We start from the raw sequence: 26214 nt of genomic DNA on the forward strand, positions 1-26214 counted from the left end.
GTCTGAAGTTTTTTAAAGAATATGCAATACTTGTAAGTTTAAAGACAGTTTAAAAAAGTTTTAAATATAAAATGTTAAATGTTCCACGGTTTAGTAAGCATATTGATGCTTCGAGAAGAGGTAGGGGAGCATGGAAACCAAAGTAATTTTTTTAAAGCCATTCAACACAAGTTTAGAAGGGAGTACAGTTCTTAAACACAGCTCAGCCCAAGTGTGACGTGACATCCAGGGAGTGTCTGGGACGTGGTCCCCAGCAGGCAGAACTCACAGGTGACGCTGTCACATGGAACAGATAATGAGAGATAGCTTGACTCTAGAACCAAGCAACAGTATGAAGTTCACCTAATACAGGATTCAAAGTGGGAAGACCTGGTGACCCTAAAGAAATGGGAGGCGGGCACCCACTGGTCTGTAAGGTTTCAGGACAGCAAAAGACAAAAAGGAAGGGGTCACCCATGTGCCAGGGCCAGAGGGAAAACTGCCTTCACCCAAGCTTTCACTCAGGCAACACACATATATATCCCTGCCCAGCACCAGGTGCTGGATACAGAGAAACGAGGTCCAAGTCCCACAGCAGGGGAGCTGGCCCCAGGGCTTGTGCAGAAAGTCTTCCCAGCAAAGGGAATGGCAAGAGCAAGAGGAGCCCTAAGTTTAGACAACCGCAAGCCTTGTGAGAATGCCGCAGTAGAGGACCGGGAAATGGCTGCCAGAAACCAGCATTCAAACAAAGGCTCTGAGCCAAGCCAGGGTTAAGCTTTCATCCAGTCCTTCGGGTCCTGGGCAGCGGCCGGAAACATTATCATATCCCTTTATGAGATTAATGTTCACAGCAGGTGGCTGGAGGACTGGCCAGGAGAGAGACTGGTGTGGAGACTGTTGCAAAGACCCTAAGAATCGATCAGGCTGCGTGGCACAAGTTTAACCGAACTGAGAGGGTCCCAAGGGTGTGGTGGGCAGAGAACTGCCGGCCCACGATCCTGCACCACAGTCCCTCCTCGGGAACACCAGCCTGCCCTGCCCGAGTTCCGGAGAAGCAGGTCATCAACTCCTCTTCCTTCTCAGCCCTCAGTGCCCACTCTGCAGACAAAGCCACAAGGTAACAGTGCTAGAGATACTTTCAGTGAGGGCAAAGGAAGTGGACACTCCTCTCTGCCTTCCTGCTCACTCTCAACCTCATTTCTTGAAGTCTCTAATCAATCCTTATCCTCTGTCACCCCTCATGAGTGCCATTTCTGAGGGCCATTTCCAAGCCTTTCCCTCGCCCCCAAACCTGCAGTTATTAACTGCCCCCCAGCCACCGACAAGGTCGCCAGACCAGACGGCTCCTCTCCAGAGGGCCCAGCCCCCTCACTGGGCTGGAAGGTGACAACCGCGAAAAGGAGGGCGACTGTCTCTTTGGCGGGCTTCGGATGACATCACATCCTCCAAACGCGAAATCGGGCTCGACGGCAGTCCGGAGCGCTCAGCCTCCCCCTCGGCGTCCCACCGTGTCCTGCGCGCTTCCTCTCGCGTCTGAGCCGGTGGCCGCGCCGCGCCGCGGGAGCGCACCATGACCTCTCCAGGGACGCGGCTGCTCCTGGCGCTGGCCCTGATGCTCCGTGAGTTTGCGACCCTCGGGGAAAGCGGGGCTGGTGGTGGGGGGGGGGTGCGGGGCTCGGGGCTCAGCCTCTCCACCTGCACCCCCCGCAGGCGCTGACTGGGCCTTGGAGGAGACCTGGTTCCGGATGACGCCACGACAGGTGAAGGCGACCCTGGGCCAGCGGGTGGAGCTGCGCTGCGAGGTGCTGCTGTCCACGCTGGTGTCGGGCTGCTCGTGGCTCTTCCAACGGCCCGAAGCCTCCGCCAGCCCCGTCTTCCTAATGTACATCTCCACAACCAGGGTCAAGGTGGCCGAGGGGATCGGACAGATCTCGGGCCAGAAGAGCCAGGACACCTACTCCCTCACCCTGCACAGCTTCCGTGAACAGGATCAGGGCTACTATTTCTGTTCGGTCCTGAGCAACTCGATCCTGTACTTCAGCCCCCTCGTGCGCGTCACCCTGCCAGGTCCGGGCTCCGAGGGCACCGGCACCTCTCGGCGTGGGGGTTGGGACCTACCTCTGAACCCGTTTTGAACACGGACACTCCGATTTCGAGCTTCTCAGCGCCCCTGAGAGCTACTTAGAGACCGTTCTCACTACAGAGACGAGGAAATTGAGGCTAAGGGGCGGGGGGCTGGTTAGGAACTGAAGATGGCTTTTTAGGTCCGGCCGATCTGGGCTCGAGTCCAGGTGCTTGTGTGGTCCAGGGCAGGGTACTTAAATTCTCCGAGCCTTCGTTTGCTCGTCAGTAAAATACGGGTATCCACCCACGCCCACACGGGAGCGCGCCAACAAGGGGTGCGTCCCTGAGACGGGCTGATGGAGGGAGCGGCTCCCGCGCTCCGGTCGGGGGCAGCCCGGGAAGATCCGGCCACCGCGCCCGCCACCGACGGGTCAGCGCAAAGCCGGAGGTTCCTACCCCAGCTCCCCGCCTCCAGAGCAGAGTGAAGCGTGGGAACACGGGAGGAGATGTCCCCTAGGGCAGAGGTGCGCCGAGCGGGCGGGAGCGCTCGCATCCAGAACCCCAGTCCTCGCTGACCACGCTCTGTTGCTCCCGCAGCGAAGCCCACCACGAGGCCCGCGCCGCGACCACCCACGCCCGCGCCCACCGAGGCTTTGCTGCCGGTGACTCCGCGCCCGGAGATGTGCCGGCCCGCGGCTGGCGGCGCAGGTGAGGCTGGCGGAGGGTCCCGAAGCGGGGCGGGCCAACGGCGGTGCAGGCGCGTAGACAGCCCTGACTCTGGAGGTAGAGCCGAGGGCTGTTCATGTGGTGGGAAAACCGGGCTCGGAGCAGGGAGACGTGCGGGAGCAGTCGCGGGGGGGGGGGGGGGGGGAGGTCCGGTCCGGTCCGCTCCTAAATGTTTATGTCTTCGGTGCCGTCAGTGGACACGAAGGGGCCGCACTTCGCTTGTACTATCTACATCTGGGCGCCTCTGGCTGGAACATGCGCGGTCCTTCTTCTGTCTCTGGTCATCACCATCACCTGCCACCACAGTAAGTCCTAGCGAATCGCGGCGGGGAACGGTCTGCGTTGCGCTGCTTGCTTCAGGCAACCCTCGCGGGGAGATGGGGTTGCGATTTCTGGGACCCGGAGCTGCACCGCGGGGCCAGGCACAGCCTGTTCTTCCTGGAAACAGGACGCCCCTCTAGGAAGTTATTTACTTATTTATTTTGAGAGAGAGGGGGACGAAGGGAGAGAGATGAAAAGCATCAACTTTTAGTTGTGACACTTCAGTTGCCCACTGATTGCTTTTCACACGTGCATTGACGCGGGGGACAGGGGCTCCAGCCAAGCTCAGAAGCCCTTGCTCAAGCCTGCAACAATGGGATCATGTTGATGATCCCACTCCAGCGACTTCTGGGTTTCAAACCTGGTACCTCAGCATCCCAGGTCGAGGCTTGATCCACTGCGCCACCACCAGTCAGGTTCCAAAAAGTTTTTTTTAATGGACGGTAGATCCTCACCTATCCCCAAGCGAGAGCCCCATGTGTGTTCCTTCTTCGCAGCTGGTAGTGAGTGCACAGGTCCGGATCCACGTGGTGGTTTGGATTCACGGGGGCTGGATCCAAACCAGGTTGAGGTTTACTCTTGGCCCCTTCCTCATGAGCGCCCTTCCTGACTTTGATTCCCATGCCGGTGAGCCACATCTGTATTGCAGTGGTGGGATTCAGCTGGTTTGCACCTGCTGGGCAGAATAGATACCTAATTTTTTTAGTTCGGGAACCGGTTGTTAAAATGGCACTTGTAATCAGGGTTCTCTCTAAGGTGGGTGCCTGGGCAGCCGCCCAATGTGGAAATCACAAATTTACATTCCTTAGTCTTTTAATGTTCATATGAGCAACAGCGTATTCTAAGTGCCCTTAATGTTCATTCTGTCCATAGGTGAAAAAAATTTGACGGAACTATGCTTGTAATATTTATTTATTCATTTCGTAAAACTCATGCCTTGATGAAATACTATATTTCAATTCAGTAAATAAAAATAACGTAAAGAGAAAAAGTGCCAAACAACCAGAAGGTGACAAGATGTCATTTGAAATATCTTAAGTAACAGTTTTATTGTTTTTTGCCAGATATTATATATTTTTTCATTAATATTTTAAAACTCTTCCTTATAATCTAGTTTTATGTACCTCTTTTATTGTTCTTGAGTATTAAGTGCATGAAATAATAAATAACCTTTTGGTATATCGCTTTTTCATACTTAAAACAGTCATTAGGACAGGGAAGCAGCTATTAAATTATTTGAATCCCACCTCTGCTGTATTTGCAATGTTTTGTTTTGTTTTTTTAAACTGATGCGAAGACAGATGGAAAAGAAGCCCTCACCAGGGCTATCAAGAGTTATAAACCTAAAGAAATAGGAAAAGAGAAGGGGACTTTCGGGGGCAATCACTTTACCCCTTCTTTTTCCTTATCTAGGGAACCGAAGACGTGTTTGCAAATGTCCCAGGTGAGTCTCTTCTAACTGCTGGGCCTGCTAGCTCCCTAGGCAGCCCTGGGCTCAGGTCCTAGCCTCTCAAGAAGCAGATGATAGGAACCTTTCCCAGAGAGGCCACAGCAGTGGAATCCTGGGGACAGAGAATCGGCAGAGTGCCTGAGCAGAGAGGCAGATGACTGGCAACTGGAGAAAACGGAGGCCCAGGTTGGGCTGAGGGGGGGCAATGTGACTTCAGTAAGTCTGCATTTTTTTTGGCCTGCCATTCCAAATCCCATCTGAAGGATTCCCCAATTTACCTTAGCTCCTCAAAAGACCTGAGGTCTCTTTATCTGGATGATTTCTGCAGGGTTTTGTTTTTTTTCTTAAGAAAACTTTTTTTTCTACTTGTTTGATCTAGTGTTTTTGAGAGTCCATCTTTTACCACCTGAACCAAATAAATAATGGCCATGGTTCCTAATTTCCCTGTGCCAATGCTGGACCTTGATTTACTGCCAAGAACTGGAGTGAAAAAAAGGGGGGACGAGAGGCAGCTACCTGGCAGCCCAAGTGGCCTCCCCATTCAGGACCATTCTGAAATGGTAATCACACACAAAAAATGGGGCCCTAGTCTCCTCTCTCCTTGCTGAGGCCGAGGGTGCCCTGTGCTAATATCTAACAAGCACCTACTCTAGCCCACACTGTGATGTAGGTTACACTCAGTATCTCTCTTGTCCTCACAGCAGATCCCATCCCACAGATCACTGACTCAGAGATCAGGAAAACTGCCTACAGTGCAACAGTTACTTGCCATATAAAAGTATCTGTATATATTTTTTTAATTTCAAGTTTCACAACAACTTTTTTTTTTTAATTAAGTGAGAAGCAGGGAGGCAGAGACAGATTCCCACATGTGCCCTGGATGGGATCCACCCAGCAAGCCCCTACCAGTAGATACTTTGCCCATCTGGGGCCATTGCTCCATTGCTTGGCAAGTAAGCTATTTTAGCACATGAGGCGAAGGCCATGGAGCCATCCTCAGCACCCAGGGCCAACTTTGCTTGAACCATTTGAGCCATGGCTGCGAGAAGGGAAAAGGGGGAGGAGGAGCAGATGGCACTTCTCTTGTGTACCCTGACCAGGAATCCAACCCAGGACTTCCACACACGGGACCGACACTCTACCACTGAGCCAACCGGGGCGGGGCCCATAACAACTTTTAAAGCAGTTACTGTGACCATTATTTTTATGGATGGGGAAGCTGAGGCTAGCACATGTAGTGACTTGTTCAAGGCCATGATGCCAGCAAGTAGCAGAGCTGCTACTTCTGTCCAGAACTCAGGCTCCTTCCTGTGGTTGGGGGCTAAGAAAGGAAGGGGTTAGAGATAATCAACTATACTTACCAGTCCCTTTCAGTAAATGTAAACATTTCAAATTTTATACCTGGGGTTTGCATTTCGCACTCCTTGATATTTCTCTGCAGGCACCAAGTTCAACATCATATACACTATTATTTTCTACAATAGATGTAATGCATTTTCAATGCATATAGTATAGGTGATGTACCAAGAGGATAAAGACTTTAAAAAACAGAGCAAGATATTTAGCAATTTCAGTACTTGGGCTGCAGTTGAGAGCTTGTGGAGCAGAATCATCCCTTATCTCTCTTTTTTCTGAAAATTCTCATTTTGAAATTAAAAACTGAGAATAAAACTCTGCCCTGAAACACAAAGCTCTGCAGATTAAACACATCTGAGGACTCCACATCCCTGAGCTAACACATTCAATGATGATCGAGGGCAACTCAGCTTCAACAGAAAGATTTGGAGCACACACAGTATGTATAGACTTGCCTCACTACAAATCAGCTCATTTAGGAGGTACTAGCCCAGTACTGAATTAGCACACATTGCAAGAGTGGTTATCAAAGAAACTTTTATATAAAATAGCTCTTTTTGGCTAATGATGGTGACTTGCTCACATCCTTCCTGGAAAATGAGAATCAAGTCCGCTGATGATTTCAGCTTCCTTCTCTCACCTCCAAGGGGACCTTGACTAAGGTCCTGGATTCAGATCCAGGCTCCACCACCTCCCAGCGATGTGACCTTGGGTACGTTCTCTAACCTCTCTTGACCAGTACCTACCTGTCAGATTGCTGTGGGGATTAAACAAGACCGCACAAGTAAGGCGCCAGGCAGGGTGTTGAGGTCATTCAGCCAGTCCTATGCTGGTGTCCCAAGGACAAGTCCTTCAGACCCTTAAAAGGCAGTGAGGTTAAGGAGGGTGGGTAGACATGGATGGGTGCTGCACTGCATTGCAGTGGCTCTTGCTGCAATGATGGTTGTCTCTCTTTCAGGCCCATGGTCAGACCAGGAGGCAAGCCCAGCCCTTCAGAGAGATACGTCTAACATGGCGATGGGCCCTGTGCAACTGCCACTACAAGACTTCCAACTGAGAACCTTCCTTCCTTCCTTATTCATTCTCATTATTTTCATTGGGTTGGGTGTTGAAAGGTTACTTTTTCTTTGTCTTTAATTGACACAAAACAAAACTATATGTCTACAGCACACCATCAGGACTACAATAGCATTGTGCACATATTTTAGGAGAATGGGCAGGCAGTGTTCTCAGAGCCAGGCCGTTAGAGCTGGTGGGGGCCTCATGACCACTTGGTCCAAACCCTCTGTGGCCATCTTACAAAGGAGGAGGCTGCAGTCTAGAGGTAGGGAGAAACTTGATCAGAGTCACAGCAAAGCTGGGGCTCTTTCTCCACCCCACTGAGATCTTCTGGGGGCCTCTGTTTCAGCCTGGGTTTCTGTGTCTCAAACCACAAGGGAACAAGTCATTTCTTGAGCACCTGTGATAGACCCATTACTGCACCCAGAGCCCTGAGAAAAAAATGAAATAAGAGAACTTCAGTCTTTTGCAGAGTTCTATCATGTAGTTGAAAAGTATCAGAATTTTCTATAATCAAGCATGAAATTGTATAGGCAGGAGGAATTCCTCAGATAAAGTGGAATTGGTAAACCGAATCCTGGAAAATGAATGGCTCGATCTCTAAGCAAAATCTCTGTAAAATCCCTAAATGGAGGCAGAATTCTTCCCCCAACCCTTCATTGCAGAGGGACCCTTGAAAGAGGAGAGGCCACCCCTTTACAAATATGATTTGAGCATCAGTAAAATTGAACGGAGAGCCTCTTGAATTTCTAAACTTCAGGTGCCATATTTGAACATGCTCCTGAGGTCAGGGATGATTTTTTCGTTTGTAAAGGCAGAATTGTTCGAGAGCTACCAGCACCACCCCAGCCTCCCCTTGGTCAGGTGAGGGTGTGACAAAACAAACTGTTCTGCTGAGGAGTTGAGGGGGCTGAATGCTCAACCTGTGGGTCTACACACACATTTCCTCTCTTATGATGTTGTGTAAGAAATGTGTGCTCACTGGAAGAAAAACCTAAATAGATAAAGAAATAAGAATCATCCACAATCCTTTACCTCTGGTACAATCTATTGTTAATATTATTGTATACTTCTGATTATTTCTATGCATTTATGTAAAATACGTACTTTTTAAAAAAATGGGATTGCACTATAATTTTTATACATGGCTTTAATCAACAAACATTTATGGCATATGTTTTAATGGCAGAATAACATTTTTGGTTGGCCTTCATTTATTTAACTATTACTCAGCATTTAATGATTCCCAGTTTTTCACAACTATGACAATGTTAAAACTTTGTACACATCCTTGTTTCTTTAAGATAAATACCCAAAAGTCAAATTATTGAGTCTGTTTACAGTTTCACCTTGAATTCCCCATTTTACATCCATTAAAACAAATTAGCTTCTTCTTCCATCACCACCTTTTCTCCTGTGCCTTCTTGGTAACATTTGAGCCGATAATCCTCTCATAATAAATCACAAAATCTTCATTCTTGTTGTTGGGGTAAAATATACACACAGAAAAATGCACTAATCAGAAGTGTACAGCTCCAAGACACAGTTAAGTGAGTATACCCAGCCATCACCAGGTCAAAACTAGACCTTTTCCCACCCTCCAGAAACTACTTTCCACAATCTTAATTTGTGAACACCCCACTACTTTTACAGAACAGAAAGCGAAAGGAGAAGGTATTCTGTCCACATGTCAGAGAGAAGTGAAAGTTGAAAGACTGCTGACTGGAGAAGAAGTCCAAGATGTCTTAAATTAAATTACAGCAGGCCAGAGCCTGAGAGAAAGAGACAAGAATGATTACCCAGTTAATAGCTGTGGGCCAGCTAACAAAAAGACTGCCCACGTTCCTGAATGGATGTTGGAGCTTTGAGTCAACATAGGATGGCTCTCTAAAAAGAAGTAGCAACCACCAAATGCCAACGCATCCTGCTTCTGCATGAACTTTTTGGACTGTTGCCCACACCAACTGATAGTAAATATTTCTTCCTTATGAACTGCACGCCTGTCCTAGAACCGTCTTTCATCTTCCCCTTCCCCTTCCCCTTTTCCCTAATCTGTAGCCAATGTAAATTCTTTCAGAATAACTTGCGTCTTCCTGCCAAAACTCATTGTATAAAAGAGGTGCTCAGCTCTAGGCCAGTGGACGTGTCTTCTCCATCTAGGTCAGCAGCCTGCCGGTGGCTCAGACTGCACGTCTCAGGACCTAGTCCTTTTCTGGTTAGATGAGGCCCAATAAACCCTTTCTCTCAGAAAAGCTTATGACTGTGAAAGTTCTTAACATTTCCTCTGAGACATATCTTGGCCTTGCCCCCCGCCTCCCTGAATCTATCCAGCTGACCAGAGCCAGGGGACAGAGCACCCCAGGGACTGAGGCTCTCAGTTCAGAGCAGGCCTTGAGGCCTCAAGCAGGAGCAGGGCCTGGGTTCTAGGCTGTTGTCTAGGTTCTTGTTAAGGCTGAGAAGGAACTTCCTGCAACATGCACTCCCCTCCTCCTGGGGGAGACCTGTGAAGATGGCGTGGACATGAATCCAGGCCAGGGTGAAGACAGGAAACGGGCATTTCCATCACACATGGCATCTTCTGCGTCAACCTGCAGCTCAGGTAGTGAGCTGGGGAGCCACACTGGGGATGCTACAGAGAGATGTAAGTATGTACTGGGTTTTTTTCATACCCCTTAAAAAAGGGTTTTACTTACTATCAACAAAATGCTAAACAATGATTCGGAGATAAAAAACATCAACCTAGAAAAAAGTATTCATTAGATTGGCCTTCAGAACCAGGGAGAAAATAGAAAACCAATCTGCTTGCCATGAGATCTCAGCATGCTAAAAGTGGGCTGTGAACTTAGGCTGGGGCGTGCTGGTGACCAAGACATGCAACCCATTGTTCTACACGTGCAGGATGCCCCGGAGTTCGAGGCCGGCAGCCTCGGATCTGACAGTAATATTTCACTTGCCAATCTCTAGCCCCAAGCATTGTTTCTACAAATGTTTCTTGTTGTTGGGGTAAAATACATACAACAAGAAAATGCACAAATCATAAGAAGATGCCCACAACACATTTTTTTGGACCCTGAGAAAGAGGAAGTCAAGAAATGACTTCTTTATTATGCTATAAACATGGTATCATCTGGCTGAAATCCAGCCTCAATGTAATTCATTTAACAAACATTCATTTGTTTAACAAAACCACATCCTATCTGTGGAAGAAATAAAACAGATAAATTTGTCATTTCTTTCTCTGGTTGTTAAACTGCTCTTAAGAGAGCCCACCCTAGACTGGTGAAGGGATTAGCCCAAAACATATGTACATAACACATGTATACAGACACAGGGTAGCAATAGCCAGAAAGAAAGGGGGGGGGCTCGGAGGGAGGGGGGAGAAGGGGGGAGAATGGTGTGGAAGATAAAGAGAGCCCCCCTACACTTGGAAATCTCCTGCAACTCTTCATCCGGTGGGTCAGAAATAGGTGCCCCTCTTTTACCAGCAAGAAGCTGGCCCTCCCTCCTGCCTTCCACTTGCACATGATTTATGACCACTGGCGACAGGCGCCACTAAACCTGCTCCTAGAAGCAGTGTTTCTTCACCAGAGGGAATGAAAGCAGGCCCTGACTGCCTTAGACGAGGTTAAATGAAGAGGCTCTGAAACCAGCTTCCAGGCTCCATTTATTAACTATGTTCTCTGGCAAGCAACCTAATGTCTTGATATCTCAGTTTCTCCACTTGTAAAATGAGGGTAATATTATCCCTACTTCTAAGAGGTGGTGGGAAGAATATATGAGCTTTATATGTATTTTTTAAGTGCTTAGAACAGCTCCTGGAACATAGTAACAACGCTGAATAAATGAAACTATTAAATTTTTCAAAACCAATGTCCCACCAATTGCACTGAATGCAGCCACCTGTGTCTGATTCTTCCCATTTTCATTCTCAGAAAGTCTACATGGTAACCAGTCCCAATAGATACACATTACTGTGCATACACAGGGGCCTCAGTGTCCCAGTGCACGGGAGGACGATCCTCACACATGTCTCATGAGAGCTCAGTCCTGGAGAGACGTAGCGTCTGTGCTGTATCATTTGAAGCTCTCAGCCTTGCATCTCAAGTGCCACCACCCCACTGCGCTGTTGCTGGCTGTGCCTGTCTGTGGCACAGAAGAGCTCTCCTATATTTGAGAAGTTGGAGAAGGCTGGCAGAGCAGGAGAACCATGTGCTCTACCATTCTGCCATCTCCGTCCCCATCCCTTCAGATATAGCTCACCTTTGGCCTGACCTGTAGTGATGCAGTGGACAATGCTGGAATACTGAGGTCACCAGTTCAGAACCCAGGGCTTGCCCAGTCAAGGCACATACAGGAACCATCTACTATGAGTTGACGTTTCCTGCTTCTCCCCCCTCATTCTCTCTGTCTAAAATCAATAAATGGCCTGACCTGTGATGGTGCAATGGATAAAGTGTCAACCTAGAATGCTGAGGTTGCCAGTTCAAATGCCTGGGCTTGCCCGGTCAAGGCACATATGGGAGTTGATGCTTCCTGCTCCTCCCCCCTTCTCTCTTTCCTTTCTAAAAATGAATAAAGTCTAAAAATAAATAAATAAATATAATCTTTAAAAAAGAGAGATATAGCTCACTTTTATATACCAGTTACTAGTTCCTTTTTTCTTCTCTCCCTTAGCTAGTCATGATCTTCAAATGTGATATCTTATTCTTTATTAACTTAATAATAGCTACTAGCTAGTTAGCATTCACCATGAACCAGATATCCCACTTAGACCCTGCCAAAATTATGAGATAGGAACTGTTATTCTACTTTACAGATGAAGAAAATAAGACATAGGACATCTCTCTCACTTGCCCAAAATCACACAACTAGAATCTGGTGGCATCAGGATTTTAACTCGGGTCTAATTCTATTGATGAAAGAATGTCCAGCCTAAGAAAGGTCTTAGAAGAGTTTATCTGAGCCAAACTGAAGACAATTGCCAGGAAGCAAAGTCTCACTGGATCAAAAAAATGCTCCAGAAAATGGTAGTTGTGCAGCTTATTTTATACCTTAGAAGCAAAGGAGGAGATGTAAGGGAAATTACATGAAATTCATTGGTGTTAGATAAGAGAGGCGGGAAAAAGCAGAGAAGAAATCACTGGGATTGGATAAAAAGCCAAACAGAGAGACACCTACTTCTTCTATACCGGTGGGTCCAGGAGAGTTAACATATACAGCACACACAGACGGTTTCGGGGATAACCACATGGTCTTGTGCTCTGGTGGTTGTGCCTTCAAGGGGTCTGGAAAGGAAGAAGACTACGACATTTCAAAGGTATGTTATCTTAGATGTACAAAAATAATAGACAACTTCCAAGGTAAAGACTGACCTTTGTCAAGGAAGCTAGAGGCCTAGGATGTAACTGCCCAGTATGACCCGCTTTTAGTTAGAAATTTTACTTTCAGACCACCTTGTGGTTATTTTTAGTCTCTGGGTTTGTGAAGCCCACCATGCAGGCCTCCCCTGAGCTTGTCAGGTTTAATACCTGCAATTTTCACCCACAATTCTCCCTTTTGGTCATAAATGAATCTGAAGTACCAGAGTGGGGAGATAGAGATGAGACAGGGGCATAAATAGTGATGGATGAACACTTGATTGGGGGGGGGTGAACACACAATACGGTGCACAGAGATGTGTTGTACAATAGAATCGAGCACCAGAAACTTGTATAGTTATGTTAACAAGTGTCACCCCCAATAAAATCAATTATAAATAGGCCCTGGCCGGTTGGCTTAGTGGTAGAGCATCGGCCTGGCATGCAGGAGTCCTGGGTTCGATTCCCGGCCAGGGCACACAGGAGAAGCGCCCATCTGCTTCTCCACCCCTCCCCCTCTCCTTCCTCTCTCTCTCTTCCCCTCCCGCAGCCAAGGCTCCATTGGAGCAAAGTTGGCCTGGGCACTGAGGATGGCTCCATGGCCTCTGCCTCAGGTGCTAGAATGCCTCTGGTTGCAACAGAGCAACACCCCGGATGGGTAGAGCATCGCCCCCTGGTGGGCATGCCGGGTGGATCCCAGTCAGGCGCATGCGGGAGTCTGTCTGACTGCTTCCCCATTTCCAACTTCAGAAAAATACAAAAAAAAAATCAATTATAAATAAATAAGTAGATCCAAAGGATGCATTGATGACCAATTTCTTGGTGGGATAATGCGGTTGCAAGGTGCTGAAGCTCATTCCTGTGAAGTCTTAGAGACAGCATTTGTCTTGCTGAGGATGGGGCAAGATTATAACCTTGAATGGCAGCCAAGTATTTTTCAAAAGAAGAGGCAGGTGAGTAGGAGGCAGTCCAGTTCTATACGTCTTTATTAAAAATACTCTGAATTATTTCTAATCTTTGAGCTATCATGATCTGAGGTATGTTTTCTGTTTGTCTTAAATTTTGTTTTTTCTGCATCTAGTATAACATTTACATAGTAGGAACAAGTGCAATAGTATTAATCAATGATATCAATTAAGAACAAAAATATGTCGCCTGGCCTGTGGTGGCGCAGTGGATAAAGCATTGACCTGGAATGTTGAGGTTGCCAGTTCGAAACCCCGTGCTTGCCTGGTCAAGGAACATTATGGGAGTTGATGCTCCTGCTCCTCCCCCCTTCTCTCTCTCTCTCTAAAAATGAATTTTAAAAAATCTAAAAATAATAAAAAATAATAGGTTATTAAAAAAAAAAAAGCCTGGCTTGTGGTGGCTCAGTGGATGAAGTGTCAGCCTGGAACACTGAGGTCGCTGGTTTGAGGCCCTGGGCTTGCCTGGTCAAGGCACATATGGGAGAGCTGATGCTTCCTGCTCCTCCCCCCTTCTGTCTCTATCTCTTTCTCTCTCTCGCCTTCTCTAAAATGAATAAATAAAATCTCTTAAAAAAATAACAAAAAGTGTCCAATACTAGACAAGGATGAGTCTGAGAGAAACAAGTGCCAGCTCACCAAAGAACCCTTTACATGTATCATCATAATTTTTTAGTAAGCTAATAATATGTTTTTCTCCCTCATCTCCCGCCATTTGTACCCTAAGATAAGAAATTCAGAGAACAAATTTAACTACTATTATTAGCAAACAAAAAAATAATTAAACAAATGTCCCTGAGTTCAACATCAATTTGTGGGTATACAGGGCTTGTCCATGTTCTGAGATAATCACCAGCCTTCAATGTCAGTGGCTTATCCTTGAAGAGACTTTGACGTCTGCTGTAGGCAGAGACACATGTAAGAGATAGTAGATGTTCTTTCAGTTAGGTAGGTGCCTTTTTAAAATGAGAAATGTGATCCATGAGTTAACTCCTTTAAGTCTGGCTGTGCATGGGTTAGTAATACCTGATAAGTTACCTTCTAATGCGGTTGGAGAGAGTCTTTTATTTATTGTCTCCTCCAATAGGCCAAATCTCCTGGTTGTAAGCCATGGTCTTTGAAATCTTTGTCTCTTGACAGTGCTCAGTGAATTGAATCAGTTACTAATTTATCAATTCCTTTCAGCTTATTAATAATCCTCAAAAAATAACGTTGAATGTCTCCTTTTGGTAAGGTGGTTCATATGCCCCTTTATCCAGATACACAGGGTGTATAGTGACTATTCATAAGGAGAAGGCTACGTTTATCAAAAGGAGTAAGTAGATCTCAGGTTATGGAGCTCTATGGAGAGGGCTTATGACCAGGGAGATAAAAAGCTGCTGAAATTTTAGCCTGTTGAGTTTTGATTGTTTCAGAAGACTAAGGGTAATAACCACAATGAAAATGCTGTAGAATAGGGCAAATGTTACAGATGAATTGCATTATTTGCCCAGTGAAATGAGTCCCTCAATCACTATGTAACTCAGAAAGAAGTCCCCAATTGGGGTTTTTTCCCCAATATCAATTTACCTACCATTACAGCTCTCCTGCAAGGGAATGCCTCAATCCAATGAGAAAACATACAGATCATAACTAACACATATTTGTTATGGATAGAATCCAATTGCCATACCTCAAAACGGATCTAAAAGAAGTGGGATGTCCTTGGGACCCATGGAGTGGTTTTCCTGGGCTATATTTTGTGCAGATAGAACACCTACTAGACATTCTATTAGGCACAGTGGAGAGCTTCAATATTATTGTGTACTGCATGAAATCATCTACTCCGGACTCCAATGTGTTATTTCATGTGCATGTTGAGCCCCTACAGGTAGGATTTGTTTCTGATATGGTCGAAGCCCTATCTGTTTTTCTGGGTGGAAGTTTCCCCCTTTTTGTTGCCATATCCTCTTTTTCTGTCACTGTCTGTTGGAACTGTAATAGTCTTTTATCGATTTAATATGGAGTAAGGATCACTCTCTGGTCTCAATAATTTGGCTGCCTCTCTAGCTGCAACATCAGCTAAATGATTTCCTTTTGCTTCCATGGTGGCAGCTTTAGAATGTCCTGGAATTTTGATAATGGCCAATTGTTTCTGTTGCTGTGTGGAATCTAACAATTCTGTCCCCGTTTTCCATTCTTTAGGGACTGCTGTGAGGAAGTTAAGAAGCCTCACTGCTTATATAACATTCCAAGTTGGGAGATTAACCAAAAGGCAGTGACTGTCAGTGTAAATATTGACTGTTTGATCTTTGGCCAGTAGACAAACCCAAGTTAGAGCAATTAATTTGGCTTAACTGGGCAGATCTTTATTCAGGTAAAGAAAAATTTCAGTCACATCCACCATGGAAGTTATTGCATAGTCATCTTGACAATGTTTCTGTCTATCTTTCAGGATAAGATCCATCTGTAAATCAAATTAAGTTAGCATTATCAGGAGTTTCCTGTAAGTCATTCTCAGAAACAAGAAGGTGGTCAGTAAGCAAAACACAATCAGGGATGTCTTCTTCATCCTGTAAAGAGGGTAGTAAAGTTTCTGCTAGGTGCAGAAAGCAAGAGTATTTCATAAGCCAGTTTACTGACAGAGAAATGTTGATTGTGATGAGAGTTCAGTAAAGAATCAAAAGAATGAGGAACATAAATAATTAAGGAAGAGCCCATAGCTGTCTGTTCTGTTTGTTTGCATAGCAGTGCTGTAGCAGGGAGGGCCCTTATGCCACCGAGTCTAATTGCGGACTATATCCTATAGGTCTATGGTGATCTCCATGTTTCTGAACCAGAAATCCTAAAGCATTTTCATGTATGAAAATAAAGTAAGTTTATAAATAGGGTAACCGAGAGTGGGAGCTTTGGATCATCTTTCTTTAGAGCTTTTACATCTTGTTTCTCTTCAGGGTTCTATTGAATTGCATCAGGCTGATCTGATATTAGTAAGATATGTAGAGCTTAGGCCATTAATAAAAAATTAGGAAACCAATTGCAACAGTATCCAGACATACCCAAGAATCCTTTAAGCAGTTTTGTTGTTTTTGGAAGAGGAAAAGATGGGATTCCTGTGAGTATTTCAGAGTCATTCAGTAAGATGTCCAATTTATTTTACTCAGGGAAAACAAAATTGAAGCTTGTCTTTTGAGACACTATGTCCTTTTATAGCTAGCTGTTGTGTCCTTTTGAGAGTCTAGTAAGGTCCTAGAGCATAAAAGTAAAACATCCATATACTGGATTGGAGTGGAATCTCTGGGAAAATCAAGATCATTTAAATCAGCTTTCAGTATCTGAGAGAAATAGTTGGGATTCTCTGTCTATCCCTGGGGCATTACAGCCCAAGTAAATTGGTGATTTTCCTAGGTAAAGGCAAAGAGATATTGACTGTCATTCTCTAAAGGAATACAAAAAAAAAAAGACATCACATAATTTTATTACTGAAAAATATTGGAAGTCTATAGGAATGGCTGATAAGGGTGTGTAGATTTGGAGTCAAAGGATGTCTGAGAATAACTATTTTATGTATAGCTATGAGATCCTGTACTATTCTTTTCCCTTTAGGTTTCTTGATTGGGAGACTTACAGAGGCTCATACATGAAATTATAAGCCCCTTTTAAGGTAATATTGTATAATAGGCTTAATTCCAGCTAGTGCATCAGGTCTAAAAGTATATTGGTGAATATTAGGTAGATACAAACTCTTATCAATAGCTATTTTAATAGGAGTGGCTGACCTAGTCTTGCCCATATCTGTACTGAAAAAGACCCAAAGTTGCCTTGAAATGTATGTCCTGCAACAAACATTTAGTTTCAAGATCAGTTTCCTCATTTTTGTTCCTTTAAAATAATTATTTTCCCAACTAGGTCAGTATCTGATTCATTTAGTTTTACATATATTTCACTTTATGAGAAAAGGATGTGTGGGCATCATGGTTTCAAGAAAATCCCTCCCTATTACCAGGTGAATTGGGTCAGACTTGACTAGTAGAAATATATGTTGCCCAGTAACATTCCCTAGTTGGAAGGAAACAGGTTCTAATTTTAAAAAAAAATTGGTTGATAGTATCCCTACCATTTGTATAGACGCTTTACTCTGGGTGGGAGTGCAACTTAATTAGATAGGGTTAAGAAAAGATAAAGTAGCCCCAGTATCTACAAAGGTCTTTGTAATTTCTCCCCTTTTATGATAATTTCAATTTCTCCTAAAGTATATATATTAGTACGAAGAAGGGGAAATGTCCTCTCTTAGCCCTCAGAGCAGCCCTATGCTCGGTTCTATTTCTTTTCCTTTCCTAAATCCCATTTCAGTTTTCTACCATCCTTCTTAAGGTGACCTTGCTTTCTAGATACAATAAGAACAGACTCCTCTTTCTCCTTATCTAAAAGACTTTTGGGGAGGTCTGACCTAATTGCTTAATTGCTGGAGACATAGGTCCATTATTTTTGGCAGTTTGATCTTTTCCTTTTTTTTCTTTTTTTTTAAACATCTTTTAGGTAGTTGATCAGCCAGTATTGCCAGTTTATTTTGTTTAATTAGAGTTACAAGCTCTTCATCTAGTCCTTCCAAAATGCCAAATTTAGTAAGGAATCAGTTTGATGATCTTTAAAACTGAAGACAGACCTGAGTATTGCTTGAAACTTGAAACATTCAAAAAAAAACCAGGCACTGGTACATCAGGCTTTCTTTTATGTTTCTGGAACTTGGCCCAGTCCATTTTCTGGGTAAAGATCTCAGGTGTGGCTTGGTAAAGCCAGCAGGCCAATTCCCTGCATTTGCCCCAGTCTATCTCTTTCTGTTTTAAAAAGTCCTTCATAGGAGTTTTCCAGCAAACCTTATTTAGTGTTTCTGTTGCTTTGCTTTCAGAAACCAATAGGTGCATTAATTGGAATAATTCAGAGTAGCCAAGATCATATGTTCTAATAGCTAAATCAAATTCCTTTGTGAACCTATCAGAGTCCTGGAGGGGGTCACGGTAAACCTTTAGTCAGATTCCTTAATTCTGTTCTAGAAAAAGCAACATATACATATAATTGCTGGTTCCCCTCTGGCTGAGATGGCTTTTCCCTAAAGGGAGCTGCCAGAATTTCTGGGTTTTCTGGTCTATATGCCTGGCTTTCTAGTCTGCTTCCCCTAGGTCAGTAGGGAGTGGTGGTGAAGGAGATATAGAAGAGGTGAAAGGGGAAGAAAGAAGGGAAGAGGAGGGCAAGTTCAGACACGGAAGTCCAGAAAGCAAAGATAAAGTGGAGTAGCGGGAGAGGGGAGAAAAATGGGGTTTAGCATTTATCAGCTCGAAAAGGCTTCTTTAGTTCAGAGATTGTCTCTAAAATATTAACTTTCTGTATAGAATAGAATTTAACTGTGCTCCACCTAGGAGTTTCTAACTTCCAATCAAAATTACCCATTCATTCAGTTTAATTTTAGAACAGGCTGTTTTTCATTGAGCATGCAGAAAAATCAACTAGGAAGCATCAAAAGTTCTGCACTTTAGCCTGACCAGTGATGGCACAGTAGATAGAGCATTGACCTGGGACAATGAGGTCTCAGATTCGAAACCCTGAGATCAGTGGGTTGAGCATGGATTTATCTGGCTTGAGTGTAGGCTCACCAGCTTGAGCATGGGATCATGGACTTTATCCTATGGTTGCTAGCTTAAGCAAGGGGTCAATGGCTCAGCTGAAATGTCCCCACATTCTGTCAAGGTATGTATGAGAAGCAGTCAATGAACAACTAAGGTGCCACAACAAAGACCTGATGCTTCTCATCACTTTTTTTTTTTTTTTTTTTGTATTTTTTTTGTATTTTTCTGAAGTTGGAAACAGGGAGGCAGTCAGATAGACACCCGCATGCACCCGACCGGGATGCACCTGGCATGCCCAAACCAGGAGGCGATGCTCTGCCCATCCGAGGTGTCGCTCTGTTGCAACCAGAGCCATTCTAGTGCCTGAGGCAGAGGCCATGGAGCTGTCCTCAGCACCCGGGCCAACTTTGCTCCAATGGAGCCTTAGCTGCCGGAGGGGAAGAGAAAGACAGAGAGGAAGGAGAGGGGGAGGGGTGGAGAAGCAGATGGGCGCTTCTCCTGTGTGCCCTGGCGGGAATCGAACCCGGGACTCTACCACTGAGCCAACCAGCCAGGGCCATCTCATCTCTTTCCCTTCCTGTCTTGCTAAAAAAAAAAAAGTTCTGCTCTTCAGCCATCTCAAGCTGCTATCATTTTTAGTTAAATTTTCCCATCTCTGTAGGTACTTACAAGTTGAATTTCAATAGAAATTAAACATATAGCCTGAGGGAGTAGTAAGGAGAGGCTGGGGTTCTTGGTGTTTATTGACCTTAGCAGCACAATTTCCCATGTTAATTTCAGTTTTCTTTTTTTTTTTCTTTTTAGCGAGAAAGAGAGGGACAGACAGGAAGGGAGATGAGAAGCACAATTCTTTGTTGCAGCATCTTAGTTGTTCACTAATTGCTTTCTCATATGTGCCTTGACTGGGGTGGGGAGTGGGGGCTACAACTGAGCCGGTGACCCCTTGCTCAAGCCAGTGACCTTTGGGCTCAAGCTAGTGACCATGGGGTCATATCTATGATCCCACGCTCAAGCCAGAGACCCCACACTCAATCTGGTGAGCCCAGCTCAAGCCGGCGACTTCAGGGTTTTGAACCTGGGTCCTCTGCATCCCAGGTTGGTGCTCCTGGGCCACCATCTGGTCAGGCTATTTTAGTTTTCTTTGGAAATCTTCAGTCTGAACAAATTTCTAGAGCTATAATAGGTTAGTGTACTGCATATAGATTGACCTCCAAGGGGCTGTGACCTTTCTCTTAATTTTTTAAACTTTTTTTTTTATTTTAGCAAGAGGAGGGGAGGCAGAGAGACCCCTGCATGTGCACCAACTGGGATCCACCTGGCAAGCCCACAAGGGGGTGGTGCTTTGCCCATCTGGGGCCCTTGCTCCATTGCAACTAAAAATGGATGGCTCCATTTTTTAGTGCCTCAGGCAGAGGCCATGGAGCCATCCTTAGCACCCAAAGCAAACTCACCTGAACCAATCGAGGCATGGCTGCAGGAGGGGGAGAGAGAGAGAAGGAGGAGTGGAGTAGATGTTGCTTCTCCTGTGTGCCCTAACCGGGAATCAAACCCGGGATATCCATACACTGGATTCTACCACTAAACCAATTGGCCAGGGTTTGGCTGTCACCTCTGCCTCACTTAAACACTCTTACGTGTCTCTCCCAGATGTCTAATACAACTGTGAGGAATTTCAGTGCTAGGTCACCAGCCTTTATGTATGCTTCCCTGGATGAGACAATTATTTCATTACACTTGTGTTGGAATGCCCTGTAGGATCCTGCTTGTCTTGAGGGGTACCCTCTGACACCTCCACATAGATTCTTAGTCACCTAAGAATACTCAAAACTCAAGCTGGAGGGAGTAAATGTTCCTTATCTTCAGAGCTCAACAAGTTCAAACTTATTTATCCAGCAAAGGAATTTGTTCAAACTCACAGTAAGTAGTTTTAATTGAAAAGCTGAAATTAAAAGCACTCCTAACCTCTAGTGCCACCTTGAGGATTTTCTAAGAACAGCTCAAATAAAGTTAGATCCTAGTCTACCACAAGCAAAAGGGAGGTCCTGTTCGCGAAACATTAACTCACCCAAGTTCACCCAATGTGAAGCCTGGAGCTGGTGGGGCTCAATCTGATTCCTAGCATGGGGTCTAGTTTCACAAGGTGATCATGGGTGAGCTTCACTAGAATCCTGCCAAGTATGCAAAGTAAATGCAGACAGAAACATCCAGCATAAGTCTTAGAATAGTTTACGCATTCGAGCCAAATTGAACACAATTGCTGGGGAGCGAAATCTCAATAAATTGAGAAAATGCTCCAGAAAATTGCAGTTTTTCAGCTTATTGTATACATTAAGTCAAAAGTGACATATGGAGCATTACATGAAATTCACTGGTGGTATATTAGGGAGGCAGGAGAAAGTGGGGAAGCCTCTGCAATTGGATAAAAAATCAAATGGAGGAACACATACTTCTTTTACACTGGTGGGTCCAGGATAGTTAACATTTACAGGACAGAGAGACGGTATGTGGGTAACAAGATAACACGTGGTCTTGTGCCCTGGTGTTGGTGGTTATGCCTTCCAGGGGTCTGGAAAAGACTCAATTCCTGACATTTCAAAGGTATATTATCTTAGATGCACAAAGACAATAATTTCAAAGTTTAAGATTGACCTTTGTCAAGAAAGCCACAGGTTTATGATGTGACTTCCACCATGACCTGCATTTAGTTAGGAATTTTATGTTCAGACTACTTGTGTGGTTACTTTTGGTTTCTGGGTTTATAAGGTCTGCCATGTGTCTCCCCTGAGCTCGTCAAGTTTAGTATGTGGCTCCTTTTCATCCATAATCCCATAGACCAGTGGTCCCCGATCTTTTCTGGGCCACGGACCGGCTTAATGTCAGAAAATATTTTCACGGACCGGCCTTGAGGGTGGGACGGATAAATGCACAAAATAAAATTATGTGACCAGCATAAAAACTGTGGTATTTTTAAATATAATTGTTGAACTTATGAGACAAGCGTCAAGAGTGAGTCTTAGACGGATGTAACAGAGGGAATCTGGTCATTTAAAAAAAATAAAACATCGTTCAGACTTAAGTATAAATAATGTAAGTTATTTCTTCTTTCTCTGCAGACCGGTACCAAATGCCCCACGGACCATACCGGTCCCTGGCCTGGGGGTTGGGGACCACTGCCATAGACCAAATTCTACATTATTTTCAATATAGCTCTGCTATATTCTGTATTTTATAGTCTGTTTTTAATATTTTTAATTAGGTGAATAAACATTTTTAAATTCTCTAAAAATCTTTAAGCACTTCAAAACTTATGCAACCCAGATAGAAAACAAAGGTCACCACCTGCTGTGAAATCAAACAAATGGGAAGGAGTATGTTCTAGCAAGAATAGAGCAGGGGTCCTGTCTGAAGTTAGGCCAAGGCTCCTGCTTCTAATATGAATACCAACCACCAGGGTCTAAGAAATGCCGCTGGAGATATGTCAGTGAGCTAACATAATTTACTATCTCAGGGCAGGTCAAGAACTGCATCGACTGCTGGTGCTGAGGACTTATTGTGTGAATGAAATCTTGTGCTTCCTGGTTGAGATGCAGTTAAGTGTAGCAGACACTGCAGGTTGTTTCACTAACAATCATTCTATTCTTCTTTACTAATCAAACACTCATTTTATTACAAGTGGCAATGTGCCCAGCTAAGAGTACATTTCCTAGACTTTCTTGCAGCCAAGTGTGGCTATTAAATCACTGGTGGGGCTTCTAGGAAAAGACTCGTCAAAGGGACTAACTCAACTGGAAGTTTATTTTCATCTCACTCCCTCCTTCCTGCCTGGGACACAGTTATGGTTAGACATTGAAGCTGGGAGCACATACTAAGGCTGTGAAGCAGAAAGATGGGAACATAGGCTCCTGGTGACATGAAGTGCAAACAAACCCGACACTGCCTGCTCCCCACATGCCACTAACTGGCACCCACTAACCAAGGCTCTCAGCTCACATTTCCTGAAGTACCTCTCAAAACTCTCACAATTTAATAATTTGCTGTGAAATTCCTCTTTAGGGCTGAGTAGCTTACTTATGTAATAAATAAAAGCAAAAAGGTCTTGTGCTTAAGAACAAAAGGAAACATAAAATGTATTTCTAATCTGTTCAGAAGAGAAAAGCTCTTGAAATGATTAGTCTTGAGTGCTGACAAAGAGTATTTCCTTTTAAGGAATATTTTGCTTTACAGGGAAAATGACACTGAAGTCCTTTATTTGAATGGCAGTACTTGCACGATGGCTGAATATACTCTTCAAATGGAGTAAAAACACCAACCCCAATTTAAAATTGGCAAATCATACAACCCATATAGTACAGGAGACCAATATTAGTCGACAGTATGGTGAAATTAGATACAGTACATCCTCCTAGGAAACGTAGACAATAAAAGGAAAATAATTCAGATGACTAGAGCAAGAAAGCACATCATTTGAGAAACAGGAACACCTTAAATGCTGCTCTGAATTGCCAAAGGGTTCAGAGCACTAACTTGTTTTCTTCATTGCATTTCTCTTGGATTACCTTGATCTTCACCGAGTAGAGGCCAGGTCTGTGTTACCACTCTATTCCCAAAACCTACAATGCTCAACAAATACTAATGCTCACCTTAACTGCCTACTGTATTGACCTTCCTGGCACAAACCATGTCCCCTCTCCAACCAGCTTACTTCCCACTCTAGCCAGAGTGGGCCTTAAAAATGCACCACTTCCTGCACCTCTCCCTTTTCTTACCTGCCATTATGCTCCAGTAGTTAAGCCACTGATGGAATTAATCTCACCTGTGACAGGGTCCTGGTGCTCTTCTGTATCTCCCAGCACTCCATCAGCTCCTGGAGCTCCAAGGACCGTTTCCTCAGTGCTTGGCTCTTAAATCCCATTACATCATTGAAGGTACCATCCCATGACATGTTAAATATTTTCTGCACTTAAAATACACATATTTGTTATTAACTAATGGATTCTATTGCACAAGCCAATATTTCACATGAAGTACTTTTCTAAGCTGGGAAATAGCATAGCTAAACAAGCTCAAGATTCCTCGATACGCAAGAACTCTGGAATAGACCCTTTTTTTTTAGAGGAGGGGAGGCAGTGAGGCAGACTTCTGCATGCACCTCCACCAGGACCCACCCGGCAACACTATCTGGGGCCAAAGCTCCAGTACCAAGCTACTTTTAAAGCCTGAGACTACATGCTCAAACCAGCCTAGGTATCCTCAGGGGCCAGGGCCACGTTCGAACCAATCAAGCCACTGGCTGTGGGAGAAGATGGGGGTGGAGAGAGAAGCAGATGGTCTTCTCTTGTGTGCCCTGACTAGGAATCAAACCCAGGACATCCGCATGCTGGGCTGACGCTCTACCCAGTGAGCCACTGGTCAGGGACAATATTAAAGTCTGGACATATTTATCTGCATAGAAATATAGGAAAAAATACTTTCTACCAAATAGTGACAGAGATTTCAGTTTTGTGAATAAATCGTTTCATCATTGCCTCCTAGTACAAAAACTGTAGATCTTGGCCCACTAGCGAGTTATGAAATATTCAGTCTTGATAAGCACTGAATAGATGAAAGAGTGCATCACACATTATAAAGATTACACCATTTTGTAAAACTTGTTTCAGAAATACAACTGTACATAGAGGGTTATGATATTCAATTTATTTCTTACAAGGTGCCAGAAAAATGTTAGGAAAATATGTCCTCTGGGAAATGACACTTCTGCTTGCTGGGATGTTCATTATCAAGCTTCTCTACTAGGGAGGGAGGAACATCCAGGTTACTGTTTTTAAATGCATTTTCAGTCTTTATTTTTACCATCATTATAAGTCTTTTATTTCACACCTCTGGTGCTCACCCATCCCCATTTCCTTGTGGGGATGGGGTGAATATATTTTGTCATGCTGCAAATATAACAAGTGTCAATTACCTCGATGATCAAAGAAATACACTGGTTTTTAAAAATTGTGTACTAAGTTTTCTCAAAGCACACTAAATTTAACTTTTATTGATGACTCAGGATTTGGTCCTCAAGAACATGGAAAACAGGTACTTCTCATGTTCAGTAAGTACATGTGATCCTTACCTGCCATTTAAGAGGGAGGATACTTCATAAAATAGGGGGCATCCGGGAGGCTCCTTGAAAGGAAAGCTAGTTTGCTCACAAACGTGCACACAGCAATTCAGTCAAGGCTGAGACAAACATTGAGCATGTCTCACAGCTCCCAGGTATGCCAGTGCCACTGGAAATCAACCACAGAGTCCCAGAGCACCCCAAATGCTGCAGGAACAGGTGGTGAGATCTTTGGCTTGTCTGTCCCTGCCAGGCCCTGTCTAGACACCTAGGTCACTAGCTCCAAATGGGACTGGGTGGAACCAATGGGTCCTATAGATAGGAAACCTAAAATCTCAACTAAGAATGTATTTTTCTCTCAAACACACACACACACACACACACACACACACACTGCCTGATCAGGCAGTTGGGCAGCGGAGAGAACATCAGACTGGGACACAGAGGACCCAGGTTCAAAACCCCAAGGTCGCCAGCTTGAGCTGTTGCTGGCTTGAGCAAGGGGTCACTCACTCTGTTGGAGCCCCCTAGTCAGGGCACATATGAGAAAGCAGTCAATCAACAACTAAGGAGCTGCAACGAAGAATTGATGCTTCTCATCTCTCTCCCTTCCTGTCTGTCCCACTCTGTTCCACACACACACACACACACAAAAGCACAGATTCTTAAATAGCCTAGCTTGTCACTAAGTAGGAGACAACTCAGCCTCTGCTCCTCCCTGACAATGCTGAGTGTTAGCCCCATGCCAGCAGCAGCCTAGAAGGAGCCGTGTTGGGGCTTATCATCTGGTCGGAGGGCAGGGCAGGGTCCCAGCCATCTACAGGGTGGGTATCGGTGGTAACACTAAGGTGAGCAGTGGAAACCTTCTTAGAAACTGGGGACGGTAGAGCGTCGGCCTAGCGTGCGGAGGACCCGGGTTCGATTCCCGGCCAGGGCACACAGGAGAAGCGCCCATTTGCTTCTCCACCCCTCCGCCGCGCTTTCCTCTCTGTCTCTCTCTTCCCCTCCCGCAGCCAAGGCTCCATTGGAGCAAAGATGGCCCGGGCGCTGGGGATGGCTCTGTGGCCTCTGCCTCAGGCGCTAGAGTGGCTCTGGTCGCAACATGGCGACGCCCAGGATGGGCAGAGCGTCGCCCCCTGGTGGGCGTGCCGGGTGGATCCCGGTCGGGCGCATGCGGGAGTCTGTCTGACTGTCTCTCCCTGTTTCCAGCTTCAGAAAAATGAAAAAA

The 26214-nt window shown here is 45.0% G+C and overlaps 1 protein-coding gene and 1 long non-coding RNA gene across 3 annotated transcripts; one reads left to right on the forward strand and one right to left on the reverse strand.

Moving 5' to 3' along the window:
• The first annotated feature begins 711 nt into the window (after positions 1-711).
• On the forward strand, positions 712-8357 carry CD8A (CD8 subunit alpha). Of its 2 annotated transcripts, none has more exons than XM_066267646.1 (6): positions 712-1598; positions 1690-1959; positions 2641-2751; positions 2964-3074; positions 4504-4534; positions 6855-8357. In XM_066267646.1, the coding sequence occupies exons 1-6, from the start codon at positions 1550-1552 to the stop codon at positions 6904-6906; spliced, it is 624 nt and encodes a 207-aa protein (XP_066123743.1). In that variant the 5' UTR covers positions 712-1549; the 3' UTR covers positions 6907-8357. The 2 variants fall into 2 exon arrangements, with proteins under 2 accessions (XP_066123743.1, XP_066123742.1); XM_066267645.1 differs by having other exon boundaries at positions 1310-1598; positions 1690-2046.
• LOC136330598 (uncharacterized) lies at positions 8299-25964 on the reverse strand. Its single transcript, XR_010730343.1, has 3 exons — positions 23694-25964; positions 12134-12240; positions 8299-8432 (listed from the first exon to the last, which is right to left on the reverse strand). It is a non-coding gene; the product is annotated as an uncharacterized lncRNA (long non-coding RNA).
• Between the last annotated feature and the right edge of the window lie 250 nt (positions 25965-26214).

Source organism: Saccopteryx bilineata, chromosome 3, assembly GCF_036850765.1.
Source record: "Saccopteryx bilineata isolate mSacBil1 chromosome 3, mSacBil1_pri_phased_curated, whole genome shotgun sequence".
Classification (NCBI taxonomy): domain Eukaryota; kingdom Metazoa; phylum Chordata; class Mammalia; order Chiroptera; family Emballonuridae; genus Saccopteryx; species Saccopteryx bilineata.

Bases quoted from the DNA above. Each gene is read 5' to 3' on its own strand.
- CD8A (XM_066267645.1), top strand. From the start codon at position 1,550: ATGACCTCTCCAGGGACGCGGCTGCTCCTGGCGCTGGCCCTGATGCTC. The intron at 2,752-2,963 runs GTGAGGCTGGCG...CGGTGCCGTCAG, and splicing joins GCCCGCGGCTGGCGGCGCAG to TGGACACGAAGGGGCCGCAC. The intron at 3,075-4,503 runs GTAAGTCCTAGC...TTCCTTATCTAG, and splicing joins CACCATCACCTGCCACCACA to GGAACCGAAGACGTGTTTGC.